The sequence below is a fragment of the Paralichthys olivaceus genome, chromosome 1 (assembly GCF_024713975.1).
Source record: "Paralichthys olivaceus isolate ysfri-2021 chromosome 1, ASM2471397v2, whole genome shotgun sequence".
Taxonomy (NCBI): Eukaryota; Metazoa; Chordata; class Actinopteri; order Pleuronectiformes; family Paralichthyidae; genus Paralichthys; species Paralichthys olivaceus.
In genome coordinates this window covers 18,229,291-18,252,982 of record NC_091093.1, presented here as the reverse complement: position 1 = coordinate 18,252,982, position 23,692 = coordinate 18,229,291, and the positions used below count along the sequence as shown (strand labels likewise).

General features: G+C 41.1%; 3 protein-coding genes and 2 non-coding genes across 10 annotated transcripts in view; all 5 read left to right on the top strand.

The window, feature by feature from the left end:
• Positions 1-150: 150 nt before the first annotated feature.
• Positions 151-5,344, top strand: gcshb (glycine cleavage system protein H (aminomethyl carrier), b). 3 transcript variants are annotated; one of them, XM_069528996.1, is made up of 6 exons: positions 151-1,013; positions 1,207-1,389; positions 2,266-2,345; positions 4,325-4,388; positions 4,578-4,709; positions 4,859-5,344. In XM_069528996.1, exons 2-6 carry the CDS (start codon positions 1,239-1,241, stop codon positions 4,954-4,956), a joined length of 525 nt encoding a protein of 174 aa, XP_069385097.1. In that variant the 5' UTR covers positions 151-1,013; positions 1,207-1,238; the 3' UTR covers positions 4,957-5,344. The 3 variants fall into 3 exon arrangements, with proteins under 3 accessions (XP_069385097.1, XP_069385093.1, XP_019954214.1); XM_069528992.1 differs by having other exon boundaries at positions 1,158-1,389; XM_020098655.2 differs by lacking the exon at positions 151-1,013 and having other exon boundaries at positions 1,110-1,389.
• A 2,806-nt stretch (positions 5,345-8,150) lies between these two features.
• On the top strand, positions 8,151-12,811 carry rpl13 (ribosomal protein L13). Of its 2 annotated transcripts, none has more exons than XM_020098965.2 (6): positions 8,151-8,293; positions 8,717-8,834; positions 10,026-10,167; positions 11,412-11,585; positions 12,000-12,056; positions 12,609-12,811. In XM_020098965.2, exons 2-6 carry the CDS (start codon positions 8,731-8,733, stop codon positions 12,765-12,767), a joined length of 636 nt encoding a protein of 211 aa, XP_019954524.1. In that variant the 5' UTR covers positions 8,151-8,293; positions 8,717-8,730; the 3' UTR covers positions 12,768-12,811. The 2 variants fall into 2 exon arrangements, with proteins under 2 accessions (XP_019954524.1, XP_069385087.1); XM_069528986.1 differs by having other exon boundaries at positions 8,266-8,412.
• On the top strand, positions 11,212-11,290 carry LOC138411261 (small nucleolar RNA MBII-202). The gene has a single exon (XR_011243913.1). It is a non-coding gene; the product is annotated as a small nucleolar RNA MBII-202 (small nucleolar RNA).
• Positions 12,426-12,507, top strand: LOC138411260 (small nucleolar RNA MBII-202). The gene has a single exon (XR_011243910.1). It is a non-coding gene; the product is annotated as a small nucleolar RNA MBII-202 (small nucleolar RNA).
• A 3,828-nt stretch (positions 12,812-16,639) lies between the features above and the next one.
• cpne7 (copine VII) overlaps positions 16,640-23,692 on the top strand; it is a 32,615-nt gene continuing 25,562 nt past the window's right edge. The window contains exons 1-4 of one of the 3 annotated variants that reach the window (XM_069528979.1): positions 16,640-16,808; positions 18,264-18,604; positions 23,149-23,331; positions 23,560-23,634. In XM_069528979.1, coding sequence (XP_069385080.1) covers positions 18,431-18,604; positions 23,149-23,331; positions 23,560-23,634 — 432 coding nt within the window. In that variant the 5' untranslated portion in view covers positions 16,640-16,808; positions 18,264-18,430. Of the gene's footprint in view, positions 16,809-17,072; positions 17,210-18,217; positions 18,605-23,148; positions 23,332-23,559; positions 23,635-23,692 lie in introns of those variants that run through there. The other 2 variants (XM_069528966.1, XM_069528975.1) reach the window with 2 other exon arrangements.

Sequence of the window (23,692 nt, the reverse complement as noted above, 5' to 3'; positions counted from 1 at the left end):
CCTGGTAAAAGTTTAGCAGTAAGATGTGAATATTTTATGGTTAGGGATACGTTTGTGATTCGGCTGTCCACAATAAAGGGTAGTTAATGTGAAGCCCTAACAAGGATGACTACACAAACCTGTGTGTGTTCATCACAAAAAAAGGATCAACATCAAAACTCTTTAATAAACTTTTTTTAAAATCAGCCAGTATGTATTAAGTGCAGGAAAAAAACATAGTCATATAGAACCAAGCGGTGATTCAGTCTCTTTCTCCTCAGGCTCTGTTGTTGTAGGAGGTGTCTTCTGTCACAATCTGTGCGGATACGACCTCCTCCTCCATGTTCTGGGCTCTCTGTCTCCTCCTGCAAACCCAGCTCCAGCTGAGTCAGCCCTTTTTTTTGTCTCTGCTTCCTCTCTCAGCATGTTGATGTGGTTTGAAGTCTCATTTTCAGGTTTGGTGTCTGTGGCAAAACTCGCTGTAAGCTTGAGGTGTTTTATTGGGAGGTCAGCCCCTCTCTAGGCCTCCAGGTGTTGGGTGACTTTAAGTGGCTGCCACAGTTCTGGCTCACTTTGAGTTTGTAATTCAGGTCCTCTGGGCAGTTGAAGTTTTGGAAAATGACCATTCTTACACTTTGTGCCCTGATTTAGTTGATATGCTCTACCCTATCACTTTCAAAGATCTGGTTCATCTGGTGTGTTGAAGATCAACCTGTAAAACGTTTCATCAGTTTTCAGCTGCAGTTTTCACCTCCTCGCAGAAGCCGATCACAAAGTTCTTCGAGTCACTCAACGCATCCTGATTTGATCGAGGAGACTTGCTCTCCTCAAACATTTCCTCCTTGTCAGACTAGGGCAGAAAAGGAGAACCACCGGTCTCTGTAGCACCGGGGCCTTTAGGTTGAATTGGAATAAATGTGCAGGTTAACCTTCAAGTTGCTGTGGAGCAAGTTATTTAAATATAATAACTTTTAGGAATTATTTAAGTTGCTCCCCCTGAACTCCAACAGACCCTCCCCTCCATCTGCACAATGGTGAGTAATGAGTGAATTTTCTACTTTGTGATAATCAACCACTGTGCATGTGGTTATTTTAAAGTGAATAAAGTCACATTGGGTTTTAAAGCTGACCCCCCCCCCCCCACCCCTCCATTGACATTGACCTTTTCCCGGCGGGAGCGCGCACTGGGTGGACTGGTGCTCGTCCCCGCGGTGTGGTGTGGTGCAGCGGGTTGAGCAGCGGACTCACTCCCGGTGAAGATGGCGATGAGGACAGCGCTGCGCCGCCTCTCTGCGAACTTCTCCCCCAGGCTGCCTCAGCTGGCGCCCGCAGCGCAGCTCTGCGCCCCCCGGCTGCTGTGGAGGAGCGACTCCCCGCGCACACTGAGCTCCACCGCGGTCCTCACCTCAGGTATCGAACATTACACAGAGAGAATACCGCAGGCTTCAGCTGCACGCACTCCTGTTCTCACTGCGATGGACCTAAAAAAAAGAAACCCTCCGGAATGCAGCATGGAGGGCAGGGGAAGGTTTGTTTTGAAAAGAGTTGGAGCCGCAGTTCAGAGAGAGAAGAGCAGCCACGTGTTGTGTTGGAGTTTACAGAGAGACTGTATTTCCTTGTTGTGTGTCCCAGCAGGAGTGGAAACACGGGGATGTTAATCAACGAGCGGAAAAAACCAATTAGTCTCGAGCTACAAGCAGCAGCTCATTAAACAACATGTCACCCACGATCCTGAAGATTTCAGATTTCTCAAAGTAGCTTTCATTGGTTTATTCTTCCTCACAGACCTCACGTTGTATGATCTCACAGCTTTTAAAGGCTCTGACCCAGTTAAATCATGACACAAGCATATTAAGACATGAAGCAACATCTTGCACGGCTCACAATCTGGTTCAAACCTGTATTTCCTCCATGTTCTGATGACAACACTGGAAATTGTTGAGGCATGGCAACTCTTCCCAGGGTGCGACAGTGTCGGCTTTGAATCAAAGCCATTTTTGCAACTCATTTCCTCTGTTCAAACACTGAGGGTCAGGATCCAAAATTGAAGATTTTTGAGGTTGTTCTAATGGAACTAGAAAACTGCATTTGTTCTACTTCTAACTGACAACGCATGGTGTTGCATAAGAAACTGTCTACTCCTCAGCTTTGGTGCCTCTGCCAGTAAAGTGCTTTTTGGAAGAACAGACTTCCCCAATTTCATCCTAGTGATTCACGGTTTCATGATGCTTACACTCATGAAGTAATCCATGTGTTCTATACTGACTCTTCTCTGTCTCTCCACAGCACTAAAGTTCACAGATAAGCATGAGTGGGTGAAAGTAGAAGGAGGCATCGGCACAGTTGGTATCAGCAATTATGCTCAGGTACGTCTGTTTACTCACCATTGATTTATGACACACTTGGTTCAGAGGTTCACTGGCTGCAGTATAGAAGTAGTGATATGCTCACGCCTGCAGTGTGCAGCGGGCCACTGCACTTTGTCCTCACTTGCAGCAGCTATACTGTATCAGGCTAATTTACTGTTTTATTACCATTGTTGGAGACAGTTGATTAGTGACAGAGTGCAGTGATGTGCAGAAAATGTCAAGGGCACTGGCTCACCTATAGACTTTCAAAGCGCCGAATGAAAGCTGGTGATCTTTTATCTTCAACTTTAATACAGCTCACAGAGAAACAGACTTACTTATAAATAGTGTTTTCATATATCGCGCAGTGTTGGCACCAACACAGGCAGTGAAATTTAAAATGCAAATAATTTGAACTCTGCTGCTGACCGCTCAGAAGTGCTGCCAGTAGGACTGGAGGATAATTTAATGTAAGATGGTGGAGAGACAGAAGAGACACTTAGTCTTCTGCATCGGTTGTTGCTTTATTTTAAAAGGAAACCGCAAATATCTTGTTTTTGTTAATTGTTTTTTGTATTGTCAAACATTTATTGGTATAATACTTATTACCACACTGTGCATTTCCCCTGCACGTGCTCTTTGCAGTTTTTTTACTGCTTCTTTATATATTCGTTATCCCATGTGTCCTTGTGTTCAAAAGGAACTGACCAAACTGTGGATGTGATTATTTCTGAACAAAGTGTTGCAATTGACGCTGCTTGTGATTGTGAACTCTACAAAGCTCTGACCACGTGCACCCACAGCATCTCAATAAGGTGAACTGTAAATAAACACAACCCAGGAAGAATAATGGACATATTAAAGACTAATGAGCAAAGACAACAGTACATGAGTAGACTACATATTTAATGGTGTTTTTATAGAACTCAGGCTACTGACTTGTTTCTTTTTCCCCAGGGCATTATAGAACTATAATGCAAACTTTTAAGAACAATTTAGTCTGTGCGGTTCTCTAACACACCAAAAATCTGAGACAGCATCATTTTTATGTTCAACTCAAATGATTTTAGACTTTATGAAGTGGGTGGCAGTGTACATGATCCATATTTTACTCAGATATCTAGGAATTAGTGTGTAATCAAGGTAAGAGGCGTTGGAGACGACCAGCTGCCACAGGATTTTGCAGATGCAGCATTTACGCAGAGAACAAAGTTCAACTGAGCTAAAAGACGTACAGTACAGTCTTCTCCAGTGCTGTTGCCTCAGTGTTTTTCAGTGATTATACTTCCTGCATTTGTTTCTTTAGCAAAAAAATGAATGTCTGAACATTGAACATTTTTATTATCTCTTAGTGCTCATCACCTAAGTCAGTAGTGAGGGGTTTCCTGTTGGCTCTAAAGTGCACATTTTTGACTACAGCAGAATGAGTCGAAAACGAGAGATGCTGTGCTCATACGCTACGGTTCAGTAATGTGTAAGATTAATCAAACCACATTGGATACAGTTTTCTGACATGCACATAAATACATTTGTTATATCCTTCAACAGAGTGCACTTAATAAACACAGTGTTTCACACATTAGTCTCCACATGTGCAGGAAAGCTTCAAATTCAAATGTCCAAATTGAATCGACCCACTCCCACTGGTTCACTTATATGAATATAGCCTCATAATGCAGATAATAGGGCGTAACTGGTGCCAGGTGATATTCCTTTAATTCTTCCTTCCCAATAACATGAAAGCATGTCTTTCATAACTTCCTAATGTAATGGAGGGTCATTAAGTGGTAATCAAGATAATGTCCCTTCATTTCCGTAAACATGGGAAATGTAGTTGTTCTTGATCTTTTCATGGGAGTAGTTGACAAAGATGAGAGTAGCAGCGGCCTTGTCCTTTTAAAATGTATGCTTGAAGTCTGGATTACATTGTTGCTTTTACTGACTTCTATATAAACCTTAAAGTGGGTTTATAATTCATACTCTTTGTTCTATGGCAGGAAGCATTAGGTGATGTGGTGTACTGTGGACTCCCTGAAGTTGGCCAAAAACTTGAACAAATGGGTAAGAGCTTGGAGTTCGCTTCACCTTTCTCTAAGTAATTAAGGGCAGTAGTGAGATGAAGAGTATGTTTATATGCACCCCTGGGAAAATTGCGTACTAAGGAAATACAACCACTTCATGGAACAAATGTTAAAATGATTCTTTATTCAAATGTTAATGCGCCGGCATCTGTCTGTGTGTGTGTTGCAGAGGAGTTTGGTGCTTTGGAGAGTGTGAAGGCTGCCAGTGAGCTGTACTCACCACTGACAGGAGAAGTAACTGAAATCAACCAGGAGCTAACGGAGAATCCTGCACTCGTGAATAAAGCCTGCTTTGAAGAGGGTAAGAGTCTGCAACAGTTCATTCGTCATAGTTGTTTCCAGGAATTGCTGCCAGTTAATTTGTGGCCAATGCAGATGACAAGCTGCCAAACCAGAATAATGTCACAGCTGGTTCGTGAGAATGCGTTAATTTAAAATCGTACCTTTCAGGGTGGCTAATCAAGATGACGATCGAGAAGCCTGGAGAACTCGACGACCTCATGGATCAAGCTGCGTACGACAAATTTATTAAGTCACTTGAAGAATAAATCCATGATCTCGGTGTGCTTGTTTTATAATGTCATTTCGATCAAAGATTGGAAGGCTGGGTTGATAACAACTTGTGTGACACTGTTCTTCATCTGTGGTATTTATTTTGATACTGGATTTGTGCTATCAAAATAATTTGTAATACTCTCTAACAACTTCCCACTTAAAAGGTGAAGATTTGTTTTAGCCACTAGCAAACCTAAAGTGCTCTTAATCTCAAGACCTCATGTCTGTATTACTGGGTCTTGTTTCTGGTGCTTTGCTCCAATTTTAAATGTGCACAGATGTGGTAAAAGACTGGAGAGTTATTGTTAAAGTGCTGCATCACTTTCATTCAAAAAATCGAAACATGAAATAAAAAAGAACATCCTGGCTGTCTTACTGGAATGTGTTGTGATGATTTTTGAGTTGAGAAGGCAACAGCTCACACAGGGACAATGACAGATCAATCTTGTAAATAGGCTCTTGCACAGTGAATGATGTTCTGGAAACAGGAAGCATGTTCATAGCATGTTGTTGTACTTGTGCTGACAGCCACATGCTGCTGCTTTTTGCTTATAGCTGCCCACAGGTCGACCTTTGCCCTCAGGTGAAGGTAGGTAGAGATTACAGAAGCCAGCTGATAAATGATTAATGAATCAGTGACTGAACAAAAAGCTGCACTCTCAGACCGATGGTGGAAAATAAGAGCTGTTAACAGATCAGTTCATTCAATCATAGAAAATTCCAAATAAACTATTGGAAAATAAAGATTTCCACTGAATTTGTTGGAAAGATGTGGTATAAAAAATGTCTTTCTTTAACATTGTGAGATAGAATGTTTTTCAACGTTCTCACTGTTTTCCCAGCGAATGATTAATGGATCTTGATGAAGAAACTCATGTAAGGAACTGATTGCTATGATTTAATTTAAGGGGACCGTTGGGCCAAGGTTGGGAAAGGTATGCACTCTGAGTGTATTTGTACTATTCAAACAAAATGACATTCACATGTGTCCATTAAAAGCTGAAAATGTTCATGTTGACCTGAGGGAAGCAGTTGAACTTCAATCAAAACAAACTCTAACTAACTAACTCCTAACCAGTAATTTCATCAATCAGTAATGTTAAGGAAACATAAATCAGAAGCTGTTGATGACACTTCATGACTATTACTATAAGCTTTGCACGCAAGAAATGTCTTCCTCATATATAATTAACTCTGAGTATTTATGGTCCCTTCATTATGTCTCGAGACAAAACAGCACCTCTGGGGAATGCAGAGAAACAGGTTCAAACAAGACCAAGCACATCAAAAATATAAAAATCCATAAGCTGCAGAACACTTGAATCTTCATATGTTGCAGATAGCAGGCACTGATTGATAAGACAACCATAAAGAGATCAGTCTTTTCACACTTGTAACAAAAATTTTAAAGCTGCTCTTAGATTTTTTCCATCGGGACATAGTTACAGTTCAATTATAACCTACTACCATACAGAGCTTGTCTGTGGATGATATTTACCTTCAATTAAAGGCCCAGTGTGTAAGATTTAGGTGAAAGGGAACTATTGGCAGACATTTTATGTAGAATAATTCTCATGATGTTTTCACTAGTTTGTTTCATCTAAATTGTATGAATTGTAGTTTTCTTTACCCCAGAAAAGACCCTTTATATTTAAATACTTTATATTTACATCGAGGGGACCCTCTCTACGGAGGACGCCATGTTATTTACATTAGTCCAGACTGAACAAACTAAACACCTTTTGAGTTTTTATCACAGTTTCTCTTTCACTTTGGAAGGAGAGGGTGGGTGGGTGAGGGGTGTTCAGCTGCAACATGCAAGATTAGATATCACAAAATTCTATACACTGTAACTTTGACTTTCGATTAGTCCATTGGGTGTGTCACAGACAACATTATTACTACCACTGAGAAAAGACAGTCGATGCACAAGAGAGTCTTTCAGCTGATTTCATTATTAAATAGTCCTTAGTTCAAATGAGATATGATATCTTTGATTTGATTACATTTGTTGTTTTTCTTTACTTTGTGTGCTCTCATGTTATTTGGGCGTATCTATTCGCTCAACCTGAGACAGAACGATTTTATCTAGATATCAAAAACGTGACTTTATAGTTTGCATTGGCAATGTATTTTAATAATTAGAAAAAAAATCAAAGCTGGAGAAAATGGAAGAATTGCTGGGACGCTCAATATGAAATATAACTACAGCAAAACATCCACATTTCTACAGACGACACGTTCAAATTAAAATAAATAATAAATAGAATAATTCTCATGATGTTTTCACTAGTTTGTTTCATCTAAATTGTATGAATTGTAGTTTTCTTTACCCCAGAAAAGATCCTTTATATTTAAATACTTTATATTTACATCGAGGGGACCCTCTCTACAAGGACGCCATGTTTTTTACATTAGTCCAGACTGGACAAACTAAACACCTTTTGAGTTTCTATGATAATTAAAGGCTACCACAGGTTCTTTTTCATGTTTGGAAGGAGAGGGTGAGGTGAGGGGTGATCAGCTGCAACATGCAATTTCAACTCTAGATATCACAAAATTCTACACATTTTACCTTTAAACTAGTACCATTACTCATCAATAAGTATACTTATTTTGACTTCAAAAGATGTGCTCAAGCCTACTGCTGATTCTTGATATAAGGTGAGAGGTCTACATCTAGTGGCCAGAGCAGAAATCACAAAACCTACAGCAAGCCCATCCATCTTCAGGACACGGAATATATCACAAACACAATTACCATCGACTTTAGTTTGCAGAATTCATTTCAGGTGCAATCATTCACTAACAGACGTTGGAATCTTTACATTTTTAAATTGCATGTCTTTAAAAGTTTCACAATAAGGTTTGATAATGATACACAATCATGTATCGAGGCTTTGAAATTGTACAACTGGGTCACTATTTTAGTCACTTCTGCAGAAATTCACATTTTCATAATAACAACAGGCAGCAGAAAACTGAATGTGTTTCCTTGTATTTAGACGACTATGAATGAAGTGAGTAGGAAGTGTTGTTAATGCGGTTTTAATCAAATTACCCATTTCCCCTTGGTCTCATGTGGTTTCATGATGTGTCCATAATACGTGCAAATGTTCAAACATTGAACAGTCGGACATATTTATATTCCTCTCTTTTTAAATACAGTAATTTATCTTTAGGTGTTTCCGGTTCGTTTTCGTGGGCAGGGTTGCTCCACAAATACTCTTTGATAACACGTCTGTTCTCCTATTGGCTGGCTCGTACATATCCCACAATCCACCGGATGACAACTTCCTTTTTCCTTTCGGCCATTTTCCTCCCTCGTAGGTATGAAAATTTCTCCCCACATATTTCAAACTAATCTGAGTCAATCCTTGTTATTTCATCCATGATTGTTGATTCCACTTCAAGTCTTAAATAGTGTGTGTCGCCACCTTTCAAACAAGGTGATTATTGATGTAGATTTCCTCGTTGTTCGGCTGATTAGCGTCTGTTTTAGCAGCGATGCTCTGTCAGTGTGTGTGACTGTTAGCATAGCCGCTACAGGCCAGTGGTTGTAGCTTTGAACTTCAATAATGTCTTAAAAAGCTGAACCGACCAGAGTCAACGAGGGCTGAGTTAGCACAGACCACCAACTCTCGTGTTAAATGACCTTGTAGCCTGGCTCACCGGCTAGCTTAGCATCTCAGACGTAGCTCGGTGCGGTGTGCCGGCATGACGCTCAGCTCACGTCCCTGTGCTGTGTTGCAGGGAAGTAGGCAGCCATGGCCCCCAGCCGGAATGGAATGATCCTGAACCCCCACTTCCACAAAGACTGGCAGAAGAGAGTGCGCACCTGGTTCAACCAGCCAGCCCGGAAGATCCGCAGGTGAGAGCTTCCTGGTGCCCTGGGAGAGATGCGATGCTAACAGAAGCTAACGCACTCCGCACAGCAGGTCCTTGATTTACCTGTGTTGACCTGACCAAGTCACTGCATCCACCAAGATTAACAAGCTAATAAGAAACCATTGGGAGATTTAAACTTTCTATTACAGCCAGGCAGTCTTCTATCCTTAAAATGCATTGCACCGAGTGGTCATAGGTTACAGGACCCTAATCCACATGCTGTTATGATTATGACACTGACAATGAGGGATGCAAGTAATCCTCAAGTGAGTTATAATCGTATGGAAATTGTTGTTACAGTCTGGGCTCTTGATTTTCAGCTGCTACCATGGGCTTTCATATGTAGTTAATGTGCACCATGTCTGCAGACACATCAGTTCACAACTGTTGCTTACAGCTCTTTCAGTTGTGCTGCAGTTTTTAGGCACATACACAAACATACACCAAGCGTTACACGCTTGTTTAAGCTGTGCTGGCTTGTGCAGCATTTTAAATGGAGGGGAATAATGTGTTCAAGGGGTTTTAGGTCAACAGATGTCTGTGATTCAACAAGTCCTGCATCACCAATGCACTGTGGTTGCTGCACAGAATGCAATTTTTTCCATTTAACACGGTTTGGGGGTTAGAGGAAATACATAGAGTAGCGGGTAAGTAACTAAACATAGCGTAATAATTTAGTCAGTGTCTTATTGTGTCCGATAACAGCACAAATTGAAGCAAACATTTTTTTCAGTGTCATTGCTTGATGTCTGAATTTAAATCTCTTAACTCCTTGTATGCTTCAAAAGCTGAAAGTATGACATGAGCCTCCTGCTCTCTTGGATGTTTGTAATCAGATTTTTCTATGCATGTTCAGTATTTCATAGGCTGCAATTTTATACAATTAACCGGTGTGCTTTTGGGAGCTGGCAGGGTTAGGGAGGTTTTCTGCACAGATGCATTCACAACAGCATCAAATCCGCCCTGTAACTTAAGCGAGAGGTAGAGAAGCCGGGTGCAGCAGACAGGAATTGACGTATTAATTCCACTGTGTAGATCACGTGATCTCATATATATATATATATATATATATATATATACACACACACACACACACACACACACTTGCATTGTTCCTGAGGTTTTCAGTTTCTGAGTCTGAAAGGGCTTTACTTACTTAGATATCTTTCCACAGGCGAAAGGCTCGTCAGATCAAGGCCCGTCAGATTGCTCCCCGTCCTGTTGCTGGACCATTAAGGCCACAGGTCAGGTGTCCCACTATCAGGTACCATACAAAGGTTCGTGCTGGACGTGGCTTCACCCTGGAGGAACTCAAGGTAATATTTTGCATCATATGTCAAGGAATTATTAATCTGCATTTTCATTCTTTCCACTGTGTCCAAAATTGGATAGTATACCCTCAAAGAATTGAGTGTAACTACCCATAATGCATATTGAAACTTATTTTCACGCCAGCATGACTGAGATCCTAAAACCTAGAATTAAACAATTATATCTCCACGTCAAAATGTATTGACAACTAAAAGCAGGACAAGCTCAACCTTTCTGTGATGAATCATGCATCCCTCCCAAAACCTGCAGTTGAAGAACATGATGTGCAGCTCAAATACTTGATGTTCTTGCCAGAGTACTGTTTTGCCTCTTCTCCCATGTACTCGCCTGCTGTGGGAGGAAGGCTAAATGAGTGCTGCTGTGCATCACCCCAGATCATGTAGACTTGTTGGTTGTTTGTTACATTTAGTCTCATACAGGATAAAATGTTTTTAATAAGATGAAATTAGATGTAAAGAAATTAAAAGTTTAAAACCATTAATTTGAACCATTAAAATTACTAAATAATTTATTGGGGGAAATGCAAAACACCCATGTCTGCTATAAAATAACTATATCCAATTTGGACTTAAATCCTTGGCATCAGCTAAGTTTGTAAGCAATTAAGTAAGCCTTTGTTTTTGCAGAAAATGTCCGTGCATGATATTTTTTCCCTATTATAAGATAAGGAAGTGATTAAAAACACTGAGTTTGACTTTATTTGGTTACAGTGTTGAATCATTATGAATAGGATACAATTGAGTACTTATATCTCTACATTATTTATCTGGCTATTAAAAAGCCAGATATTAATAAACCAGATAACATCAAGATAAAGGCTCCCTTTAGTCCAACAAAGCTTAATTTTGTGTTTGTCTGAAAGTGAACTCGTAAAGTAAATGCTGACCTGGAGCTTGTATTATTCAATTGGAGCTTGTCCTGTATAAATGAAGAACAACAAAGTACCTGCACAAACATGTTTTCAGTGATGTGACAGAACTAATCAGAAATATAAGAACCATGTTTTATTTACCACTGCAGCAGTCAGATGATGACAAAACTCCGGAATCTCTGTACATGCTTGATGATACACTGAACCCTTTTTTCTGATGACTGTTTTAGTTAATCAAGAAGAAAAAACAATTTGACCAAATCGACCAACTGAACATGTCTTATTGTGTCGTGGGGATTAAATTCAAATCTGAACATTTAATATGGTAATTCTGATGTGCTGTGCTCCCCTCTGCAGGCGGCTGGCATCCACAAAAAGACAGCCCGCACCATTGGCATCGCTGTTGACTCCCGTCGTCGTAACAGATCCACAGAGTCTCTTCAGGCCAATGTGCAGCGTCTGAAGGAGTACCGCTCCAAGCTCATCCTGTTCCCCAGGAAGGCTTCTGCCCCCAAGAAGGGAGACAGCACCGTAAGTTTCTCTCTGGTCACATAGCAATGTTGTAGATTCAGAAGATCATTAAAATGAACGCTGAATTTTCTGAGAAATGGTTTTAATTATCCCTCAAAGGCATCAGGAGACAATTGTCTCTAATGTTCTACAAAGGTGGTGTTGGTGTTTTGCTGTTAATGAAAATTAATTTAAAAAAAGCTTTGTTTACTGTAAAATTGATTATTACAACTTCACCATGCTTTTACTGTCTTAAATGCAGTAATGAAATCTGTAACTCTCTGAAACTGTAAAGCTGAATTTTTTTTTTAAACATCAAGTTATTTCACTTAGAACTAATGTTAGAGATATGCAGATGTTTTTCAGCCTTGTTGCAAGGTTTACTGGGCAATAGTTTTTGTTTCCTTAAGAACTAAAGGTTTGTTATCTTTCCAGGAGGAGGAGGTGAAGATGGCCACTCAGCTCGCTGGTCCACTCATGCCCATCAAAACTGTAAGTTGCCATCTCTACAAGATTCCCTTTGCAAGATTAGAATGGTGTCTGGAGCTGGAGTGGGTTGTGTACTTGGTTTGATCTCTGGCTCTTCCAGTCCTCAAGCCTAAGTGTCCTTGGCAATATACTGAACCCTGATTTGATCTGTTGGAGTGTGAGATGTGCTAGAAAGGTGCTGCGTGAATGTGTGAAGTGCTTAATGTGTGTGAATGTGACTCGTAGTGTAAAGCACTTTAAGAGGTCATTAAGACTAGAAAAGTGCAAAAAGGGTTTTCCATTTATCCTTTCAGTAAGATCACTGGTTCAATAGTATCCACAGTGACTATTCAGATATACAGCAACAATGTGTTTCTCATTGCAGCAGTCAGATGATGACAAATCTCCGGAATCTCTGTATTTCTTTGATGAAACTTTGAACCCCTTTTCTGATGACTGCTTTTTAAAAATCAACCAAATAGTTTGTTGCAAAATGGCCATGTTCCAAAATTGGGCTTGAATTTTTATCAGTACATTTTCACACGGTCATGAGGTTTTTGTTTTCCCCCTCTTCAGGTCCACAAGAAGGAGAAGGCCAGAGTTATCTCCGAGGACGAGAAAAACTTCAAGGCTTTTGCCAGCCTGCGTATGGCCCGCTCCAATGCTCGTCTCTTCGGCATCCGTGCCAAGAGAGCCAAAGAGGCTGCCGAACAGGACGTGGAAAAGAAGAAGTGAAAATAGTCACTATCGAACTTTGCAAAATAAAGTGTTTAAAAAGATCAATGTGCGAATGTCGTGATTTCGATCTAAAAGTGGATTGATAGGTGGTGGTTATCATGGTCTATTCATTGACTTGATGAAGTAGAGCCACTTTACTGGGGCTTAAACATGGTGTCTTATAAATACTGCCAGAGAAGTGTGGGTTCAATGACTGGATCACATTAATACACTTAAAGTATTTGATAAATGAAAGACCTTCACTTTAACTCAAATACAAGTTTCTTCAGTACAAGGGCACACACAGTGTGGCGGTGACTAAGACACTTGACTCGTAGGAAAAGATCTGATGCGTGGCAGCTGATGTGAACAGACATTTTTCACAGGAGAGGTCTTGACTTTACAAGAGCACAGATGCAACAATAGGTCTCTTCAGGTCCAGTGTCCCATCAGCTGTGACAGCTCACGTGCACTACCACAAACCTGAAGCAGCAAAATAAAAACCCAGTCATGTTTAATTGTATTACTTAAGCTTGTGCTTTCCCCAATTCAAAATTGTGTACTGTGGAAGTGATCTATAGACTGAGTAATCCAATCTCTTATTTACGTCAGATCTACACAGGTTGTGAACGCTCACCTGAGATTAATCCAATATGTACTCACACCAGTAGGTGGCACTAGAGGCACAAAATGTAGATCGTTAATGGAGCTGTAAGAGCATTGAAAAGGTGTTTGGCAGATCACTATGCCCTCACTTTTAAAAAGCTAGGTTTTTTTATTTGAAAGCTCGTTGGGAACTTGACATTTAAATACTAAAACATTTCACCAGAGAAAGGTTTGCAGTTATCTGACGGAACGTGCCAAACTGAATTCAAGCTTGCTAATGTCAACAGTCTAAACCAGGCTGGGTGTTATGCATGACTTAACATAATTTTAAAAGATCTGTACATTATCCATTGCGTGTTAACACATGGCTTTAGTGGAGCAGAAGTGGAAGTCAACCACAACCTCTGAGGCACAGGATGCTCAGGAGAGAAAGAACAGACTGCAGTGTGGACTTTTTTACATGGATCCACCGCAGCGGGTTGAAAGTGGAATTTAATTTTGATAGAGAAACTTGCATGCTGGCAGACACGAACCCAAAGAGACATTTCTCTAACACGGGCTCTGGAAATGTCCAATCTGTGCACATGCTGGCTGTGCTGCGTTCTGATGGGGTGTGTTTAATGAATAAGGGGGAAAAAGAGAAACTCCTCTATTGAGTTTAATTTAAAATATATACTTATTGACATTTTAGAAAAAGTGCAGCTTCAAATAACAGTCCTCAGGATGTGGTATGAGACAAAATGCCCTTGTGTCTCCTTCAGTGTCTGTCTCTGTCCCAACAGTCTGAATGCAAATAAATAATTCAGTTAATGAAGGTGAGTGGACAGTCAAGTCTCTTTAGACCAGGAAAGAATGATATAGCAGAGACAAGGGCAAAATACTGTGGTATTAATTATTTTACGGGCATTTATTTTAAAGTATAATTCTATTTATTTTTACATCCTCCACCTCAGATCAATGGGGCTGCATGTGAGCTGCAGCGTCAGCTCCAATGTTTGCATGTATCATGTTTACTCGTTGAGATCTTTTTGAGCCCATTTGTAGGTCAGTAAGGCAAATTTAACGACGGCGCAGGAGGCTCCTGGAGATAACGTTTCTATTCAAAGGTGAAGAGCCTGCTGAAACCCAAGCCCCAGGATTGATTCCTCTTAATGTGCTTTCTAAAGCTATCACCCATATGAAGGACGTAATCAATTCAGCTTTTAAAAATCATTCAAAAACAAACTTTTGCAGGAAATATACCTGGACTGAGAGGAGCTGCCGACACAGTGCAGCTGGAGAGTGTTATTGTACATGCAGTGTGGCCAGCAGCACCTATAAGTGAACTGTGAACATGAGTGGGGAGAAGCAGTGGAGAGAATGGGAATAGATAATCCATGTGTAAACGAAGGGAGCGTCCTGTGAGGTGTACAGCAGCAGTAGCAGCAGTAGCAGCAGATGGCTGTTGTTTGGAGCTGTGGCGTAACAGGGCTCAGGTGTGTGCCCTAAAGCAGACGCTCCCTCTGAATACCCACAGTGGAAGAGGCAGTAAGGGTGAAAACTGCAGGAGAGGCACAGACTTAAAGGTTGATGGCCATCTCAGAAAGTAGAGAGTAGAGTGTGAATTTATGTTTAACTTATAATACCAACATGTAGGAATCTGTGTGTTCGATGAGTAGGTCACATGATGATCAGCTCAGCACAGCCAAATGTTTTCTTTTTTCATGCTGCTGTGGAATCATTTGATGGACCTGCCTGTCTGCTGCAACATTTTAACCATGTGAAAGCTTCTGAAGGGCTCAGCTCTCAAAGAATCAGCCACGTCCTCTTGACATTAAACAAAATCGAATCGCTGCAGAGCTTTAATGAAAGTTGTTTTCACTTCAGAATAATAAGAATTCAAAACCTTCAGGAATAAAGTGTCACACCAGTAAAAGCCTTAAAATGTCACTGATGGAGGAAGTGCTCTCTTATTAATCGCCTTAAGGTTCTATAAATCAGTCAAACCTCAGCTATTATTGACTGCTCTGCCCTTTATTTTCAGTACCCCAAATTGACAATTGTCAGTGGGGGGGGGGGGTGTTCGATTCTGTTTTGCAGAACCTCTGGAGTGGCTGTTTTGTCAGTGCAATCTATAAATGTTATACAATGTCTGGAAATACATTCATGAAAATAATACATTTGTGGGTGGACTGAGAAAAAAGGTCCCGGCTGTGTAGAAACAATATGTTACGTAACGCGTTGCTGAAAATCAACACTATGAATCATTTCACCATCACTTCAATGTGACACTATTGACTATTGTGTATATGCATTTACAGTGGACATGAGGAGGTATGTGTGTTAATAAAGGGAAAAGAGCAGAAGGTCACAGGTCCTCCTCTGTCTGGAGCTACAGATTCGATTGTGATCTGCTGGTGCTGCTGAGAGATCCACCCGTTGGAATTTTTATTCTCCTGCTGTGAAATGTTTAACGCGTCCTTGGCATGTTTTCCTATTGAAGTGGAACAAAGCTATAACCAGGACCTGTTTATATGGGCATGAATTACCTTCTCTTTTTGTCCTGAGGCTACACATTCACAATCTATGGATCCTGCTGAGAGGATTATCATCATATTTCACTTTTTATGATCACATGTGCAACATCTGATGTTAGGTTGTGAGCTGTAGGGGACAATGAAGGCTGATCTCACTGCCAGAACACCTGCATGTAGCAGCTTATCCTCAGATGCCTGTACACCAGATTCTGTGTGCAGATCTGTTATCATGCCCAGCACTGTAATAACACTGGATGCATGTTAGTCATATTTTCAATAGAGGCACGACATAGTGCAGTGTCACTGAGGTCAGTCTTTCTTTGGTTGAACAGCTTAAACCAGTTGGTGGAAGGCTGCTGTGACGCACACGCAGTACAGTGGGACGATCACACGTTAGTATGAGATGCTGATAAAAGTATGCTGAGGCTGAAGGGACGTGTCCGTGTGATTCTATATTGGAAAAGCCTCCCTGTGTTGAGCCTGGCACAGAATGTATTAGCACACAGAGAGAGGATGTGACATGTGATTTTGTTTTCTCGATTTATTCATGAGCTGTAATTTAATTATTCTACTGTCAGCAAATCTAACAAAAAAGAAGACGCTCACAATGCACATGTTCTCCAGACTCTGTGTATAGTGAGTCTCTGAGGCAGCTGTTGGATACAGCTGCCTTTTATAAAAGACAGTCTCATCCCCTTGGTTTTATAGACTCGGTTTAGAATTAAACTCCCAGTAATCGAGTCTCAGCAAAAGCCAAAGCCCATCTTTACATCAGCAGCTGGACTCCATCCACTCCCCATCTGTACCAGCAGAGCACACTCCCTCCTCAGCAGCCTGGCCAATCACTTTCTGCGGAAGGGAGGTGGAAAAAAAACTATCTGGCAGTGTTATGGGAGCGGATTTAACAAGTGTGTTTAAGAGTAAAGAACAACGACAGGTAGGAAATGAGTTTCTCCTCTTTTTGACTTCCTCGTGTCTCATGAGGGCGAATTAAAAGCAGTTGCATGTTTTTCTCTGTATTTTTATTTTCCATCAGCTGAGGATTGGTCTGACTGGAAGTGAGTGAGAGCGGTGAATGAGAGGGGTGTTCAAAGTAGACTTCAGGTTTAGTGCCAAGGCTTCACAGTTATGATAAACGAATCTGAAAGGTTTTTTATTCCTGCTGCTTTTGTGTTTTCAACGATCAGGCTGCAGATTTGCGGAGGAGTTTCATTCATTGTGCGGGTTTTTTAGTTCAGGAGCGTTTCTGAATGAAGTTGTTTCGCTCTCGAACGGACGTGTTGCTTTGCTGACATGATTTTCACACTGGAAGCTCGTATTTTAATCATGACGGACACGGTACGTGCTCAGATTTCCTTCAGTGAAGTTTAGCGTCGGTGGTTTGTGGGGTAAACATCTGGTTTCCACAGCTGCACATCTGGCGAGCAAATCCGCGGGCGCTGTCCGCGGTGCTGAAACACAAACGCGCGCTCGTTCATTTGTCTCCAAAATGATTCGACACCTACAGTAAATGATGCCGGTGGAGAAATTCAACGCCCCCACTCATCCAACCCTCCTCTTTAAAACAGCTAGTCAGGTCACAAACCTCCTGGCTCAAGGACACTTCAGCAGGGCGGATACCTGTTAGACTCCTTTTCTTCACTGTGAATTCCCTCCTTAACCTGTTTGCAATCTCAGAAAACAGCATTAAGTGATATACAGAAATTAATATATGAAGTTTTTGTATGTATTTTCAACCTTTATCATTTTACATTTGATAACATTCAAATATAAGAAGCATCATATTTTGTCCATCTCAAATCAATATATCCAAGGGTAGGTAAATAAGAAAAAAACTATATCCCCATTAATCATATTTGCTTTCTCATAAAACCGCATTTAGGTGATGTATAGAAATGAATATATGAAGTTGTATATTTCTTGCACAGTGTGGAAATTCGACCTTTTCTTCCTTCATACTTCACGTGACAACATTTATAAAGAGGAAGCATCAGGTTTTGTCCATCTCAAATTCCTCTTTCCAGGGGTAAATAATTTCTTATGAAAAATGTTTGCTAGCTCATAAAACAGCATGGAAGTAATGTAATAAGTTTTTGTATGTGTTTGTGTACATGGTGTTGTTCACCCTGCTCCTTTATCATACTGGATTTGATAAGATTTAAAAAGAGGAAGCATCAGATTTAGACCAATTCATCTTCCCAGGAGTCTGATCCAGTCTCTGATAAAAGCACCTCCCCACCACTTTCATGCCCTGTCTCTCGTCATTACAGAGGTGAGATGATATCCCTCACAGGGGGATACATCTGACAGCCACTAATAACAGCTTGGCTTTGGTTTGGTCCCCAGGGACTCAACTGGGATCTCTGTTCTTTTTTCTGAAATCTGCACCAAGTCAAAAGGGCCAGTCTCCTCCTGCAAGCGTGGTGCCACGTCATCGCTGAGATCCCTCAACTGACCAGTACATCTTCTCATCATCCCCCCCCCCCCTGGAGCTGTGTCAGCGGCCTCACATCACACTGCTTCGCTGGTTGGCAGCAGCTCCTCTTGCACTGAGCCAGGATGAATGACGTCCAGGAGGCCACCTCCCCTGCAACCAGCCTCAGCGGACCGGCTACCTGTGTCTCCAAAGTGGAGCTGCGTGTGTCTTGCAAAGCTCTGCTGGATCGAGACACGCTGAATAAATCAGACCCATGTGTCATAGTTATGGTGCAGACCAACGGACAGTGGACAGAGGTGAGTCTTCTTTTTATTTTTCTGGTCTGATGAAAAAAAACACAGTTGGCCAAAAGTGTGAGGCTGATTTCCTCTCAATCAGCAGTTCTAGCGGCAGCAGTATATAGCTGTTAAAAATTAATCCAACATAATTTATTAATCTCCCCATCTCCATATCATTAACCACATTATTTAATGTTCATTCATGCAGGCAAAAGATTTCAAATGATTCTGGACTACATTGCTGGATCATGAGGGGATCTGAGCAACTTCCCTGAGGTTACACAGAACTTTTGCACACAGAGACTCTGGGGATCAGCCCTCACTCCTTTGTCAGAAAAGGATGACATTTTCAGATTATACTGCAGTGATGGGTAATAAATTAGGATGATCACAAAACCTGGGTGGTCATACAAGATCAACCACGGACATAAATCTGTTTATGGTTTGCTAAACCTGCAGCTGTTTTCCACTATTTTTGGAAAAGATCATGTCTTTACACACTGACAGTCTCATTCTGAGTTTCAAAAAAACATGAAATGCGGTGCACATTTGCAGAGGAAAGACAAACTTTATCTCCACATCTAAATCAGATTGTGTTGTGTGCCCTGTAGGATTCACACTGTTTTAGTATGTGCTGCATGTTTCACTGGTTTACACACAACAAACAGCAGGTTGGTTTTTATTCACTGGGAGTTGTGCTGTAGTTGGAAATGTTTACTTTCTTGGATTGGTCCCAAGCTGATTTGTAGCGTAGGCAGCAGGTCGCTCATTTCCCTGTTAATTAAGCCATTAGGTTCTTTAGGGAAAGCCAAAACACAGGTCTCTATTAAGCAGGGGATGTGTTAAAATGTGGTCGAGGGTAACTAATTACATAGATCCTTTTTTTTCCTCCCTCTACAAACCTTCATCTAACAAAAAGCTGCCTTCTCGTAGAAAATAGAGATGATAATTAACTGTAACTCTGCCAGATTCCTGCCACATGGGAGCCATTTGTTGAAGGAGCTCACTGTTCTGTAATGTTTGGGCCATATATGAATGGAGCTTGCGGGTACTATTTTGAGGCAGCGATGATAAAGGCACTTGGACCGACAGAGATGAGCACACAGGTATGGATTTGTTCTATGTTGTAATTTGATAGGAGCTTGTTACATGAGATGACTGACCTGGGTTCAATGTAGCATGAGTGGTTATTTTTAGCTCCTCTAACTGAAGCAAATGCAGATGATATGAAATGACTGAGATCAATCTCTCTGTGCGAGTCTTGCCAGTCATCGCAGTGCACACAAGTCATCCAATCCTCTGCTGTCAAAGCCCTCGGTGCTGGGAGGCGTGATTGCTCGAGCAAGTTGTTTACTTACGTCAACGACTGAATAAGAAGCTGAGCCCACTCATATCACCACCATATTGGCCCTTTTTCTCTCTCCTGAGCTCCCGCTGCACGGCCCACTGACTCACAAGAGCTCTTTGTTGAACTGCAGTGACTTCATTATTACCTTATTTCACCACCTTTTCACCTCCAACAGGAAATATAGAGGCAGGATGGGGATGAATTGACATTTTCTATGACTTCTTTTCTCTGGACTCTACGTGCTCGCATGATAATAAGCTGATTCAAATCCCTGATTCTCTCTGATATCCAACCTGAGCTACAGTGGTTTGTTATGATTGAGCTGAGCAGATAATGCTCTGCCGACCTGGCAGAACTGATTAGAGAAAGCCTTAATTCTGCATGTCAGTGATCTCTCTATAGTTTCTGGCCCCACAACAGCAACAAACAGGTGTCACAGACTTTGGCGCACAACCTATCATCCGCAGCGCTGATTAGCTTTCATCAGCACACAGTCTTATCAGACACATCCTGAATCTGTCCATCCAGATGGCACAAAGAGAGGAGGAGGAGACGAGACACGAAAAGACAATAAGGAGAGACAGGGGCGTGATGAGGACGAGGGAGCCAAGTCATACCTGGTAGTTTGTTTTCCTTCTGGATGTGTGTCAGGGTAAAATGGAATCAACAGAGCAATCACTGCAGACATCTACCATCTATTGCATTTGATGCCACATTGGTTTTATTGTTGTTTACTAGAGATATAATCTGGTTATTTATAAAACTCGATATGAATGAATGTATTATAATATAATATGTAATATTTTTTTTCAAAAGAGAGTATTTATCGCACCAAAAATATAAAGTAATGAAAAACACTAAGTAGGTAAGTGGGCCAATTAAAACATGTCAAACACAATTCCACTCAGAAACATACTTATTGGCAAAACAGGACATTAACTAACTAACCTCACACATAAGACAAAGGTAGGACATATAAACTGGCTGATCAGAACATTTGCAAACATTAGGGGGGAGAAAAATAGACAACAGCACTTGGTCTGGTCCATTTTACTGCTCTGTATTTAACCAGGCTCCACCCTCTTTCACACCTTTTGGCCAAACCAGGCAGGAAGTGCGATCCATTCACACAGTAACTCAAACATAAAGATAACTGAACTAATACCACTAAAGATAGATGAATGTGTTGAAGGATAGAGAAGCCTTTTTAATTTAGAACCATCTGCCTTGAACCATCTGTGATTGTGTGTTAATTAAATTCAGATTGTTTTTTTCTATAAGTGTGAAAACGGGCATGAACCTAAAACTGAAACATTTCCTTTAAAAAACGTACTTTGACTTAAAAGACCTCTGGAGCTCTGCAGTGTTTGGGTGTGCACAGGATGGACTCAAAGATGATTACACACAAATGGATGAATTAAACAATAATCTATTCACGATGTGAGAATGTGCCATACAGGAAATGTGCAGGGAGCGGCGCTGACCAATAACACAAGAAAAACTATAAAACCAGAGCTGAGAGTCTAGAGTCCAGGGGAAAACCACGTAGTGAGTCCTAAAGTGTTAATAGCATTTACCAGGGAAGTAACATGGCTGGCTGAGCGTGACAGAAACTGGGTTGTGTAGATAATGAGACAGGGTAGTGATCCAGCAGGCAGGGATGAGAAGACAATGAGGTGTTAGACGTTCTGGTGAGGGGATAGTGATCCAGCAGGTTCCTCTATATACACTGAGTCCAGGTGAAGTGGTGATGGACAGATGAGAAGCAGGTAGGCTGGAGGAGACTGAAACCGATGGGTACACCCTGCAGCCACAAACAAAACACACATACAGGCCCAAAACTAGAGAGAATCCACAAACTCAAATCTCATATGATTTTTAAATGTGTTCGACAGCTCCCCACAAAAACAAAATGAGGGAATAGCTTTCATTTCTCAAGTAAAGACTTCCAGAGATTGGATAGTCTATTACACGGAACAGTGATGCTTCTGGCTTGAGGTGAAACATCGTCTACTGAGATACTTGATATTTCGTCTCATCTGTAGATATGTAATAGATCGGTTTCAGTGTTTGCTGTGATTTGCATCCTTTTATTTAAAATGCTCTCTATAAGATAATCACTAATTGATTCCCATGGGGGAAATGTCACTATTACAACAGCACAAGTACACAATGAGAAAAAATAAAGATTTTTTTTAATAAAACAATTAAACACTCAAACAAAACAATTAAATGCTGAAATATTAGTTACTAGTGCATATTACTAGTGCAATGCAATAGACATATTATACACAGTATATGGGGTAATGCAGTAAAACACTGATTATATTTGTTGGAAGCAACATTTCGAAATCAGCCCATAAGAATCTATTTGAGATGTTTTTCCAGCGACGCTGCTGCAGGCATCAGGGTCTAATTTAAACTGCCCTCTCTGATTGGATCATTATAATTCCTCTTTTGTCACTGATAACTTCTGAATATATAAACAAATTATGTGAAAGTTTAACGCAATGCATTGCGAGAAAGTACAGATATTTGCTGAAAGATGTAGTTAAGTACAGTAACAAAGTAAATACATCTTACATCCCACCACTGTGAGAGACAAAGAAAGTATTGTCGCTAACTCCGGCAGAGATCACAGACACAGAGTCTGGATCTGTTTCACTGGTAATAGAGACAAACTAAGCTCTTTAATGGAGTTATTTTCCTGTAATTTACTGTTTGCACCCGGTTGTACCTCTTGGTGGTCCTGTTCTATGGTGTTGAAGCTTTGGCAGATTTAGGTTTAAATCCCTAAAATGATGATATAAATCTCTATATGTGAAAAAGGATGATGCTCACTGATGATTTGTCCTTAAGATATATTGCAGAGCTAAATCCCACATCATGAGCAGGAACCTCAGAGAGCTCAGCTTCTGCTTGTCAGGAAGTCAAAGACGAGCTGGGATGTGTGTGTACGCTGTGATTAAATGTCAGAGCCCTGTGATCTTCTCTCATATCATTCTCTCTACACAACGTCATAACATTTGCCCTTCTGTGTGTATTTCTGCTGGTCCTCCTTAAAATGCTGTCAGCAGGAAGACAAGTCAATCCTATTTTCTGAGCTTCAAAGAAAGAGAGGTTTGATTTCCTGAAGGCCAGGATCTGAATATGATCACACATATGAGTTTGAATTTGACGCGGGTTAGAAATCTTCCTATGTGTTCTCTTTCAGCTGGACAGGACAGAAGTGATCAAGAGCAACTTGCACCCGGTCTTTGCCAAGGTTTTCTCTTTGGACTACTACTTCGAGGAGGTTCAGAAGCTGCGGTTCGAAGTCTACGACATCCATGGCACCCACAGCATCGGCACCCGGGACGACGACTTCCTCGGAGGGGTGGAGTGCACCCTGGGCCAGGTAGGCAGATGCCACTGACTTGCAGCAGTTGTGTTTTCCAGAGAACGCCATAGACTGCTGGTTCACTTCAAATTCTACTCCATTAAAACTGTAAATGCGTCTTCTGCCTCTGTCTGTGATGTTGCCAGTAAATAAACATGATGCTGTGTATATATATGCATAGTGTTGCTCTACACTGCTCTTCACAGCTGAGGACTGAAAGCGTTGTGCTTATCTCGCTTCTTGCAGATCGTGGCCCAAAAGAAGATGGTGAAGCCTTTGTTGCTGAAGTATGGGAAATATGCCGGCAAATCCACCATCACAGTAGGTTTCTGTCCTCATGACCTTACTGCTCTGACGCATGAAATTTGTCTGGATTGCT

Excerpts from the sequence above, each read along its gene's own strand:
- rpl13 (XM_020098965.2), top strand. The coding sequence starts at position 8,731 with ATGGCCCCCAGCCGGAATGGAATGATCCTGAACCCCCACTTCCACAAA. Across the intron at positions 8,835-10,025 it reads CCAGCCCGGAAGATCCGCAG|GCGAAAGGCTCGTCAGATCA; the intron begins GTGAGAGCTTCC and ends ATCTTTCCACAG. Across the intron at positions 11,586-11,999 it reads CCAAGAAGGGAGACAGCACC|GAGGAGGAGGTGAAGATGGC; the intron begins GTAAGTTTCTCT and ends TTATCTTTCCAG.
- gcshb (XM_069528996.1), top strand. The coding sequence starts at position 1,239 with ATGGCGATGAGGACAGCGCTGCGCCGCCTCTCTGCGAACTTCTCCCCC. Across the intron at positions 1,390-2,265 it reads CACCGCGGTCCTCACCTCAG|CACTAAAGTTCACAGATAAG; the intron begins GTATCGAACATT and ends GTCTCTCCACAG. Across the intron at positions 4,710-4,858 it reads TAAAGCCTGCTTTGAAGAGG|GGTGGCTAATCAAGATGACG; the intron begins GTAAGAGTCTGC and ends CGTACCTTTCAG.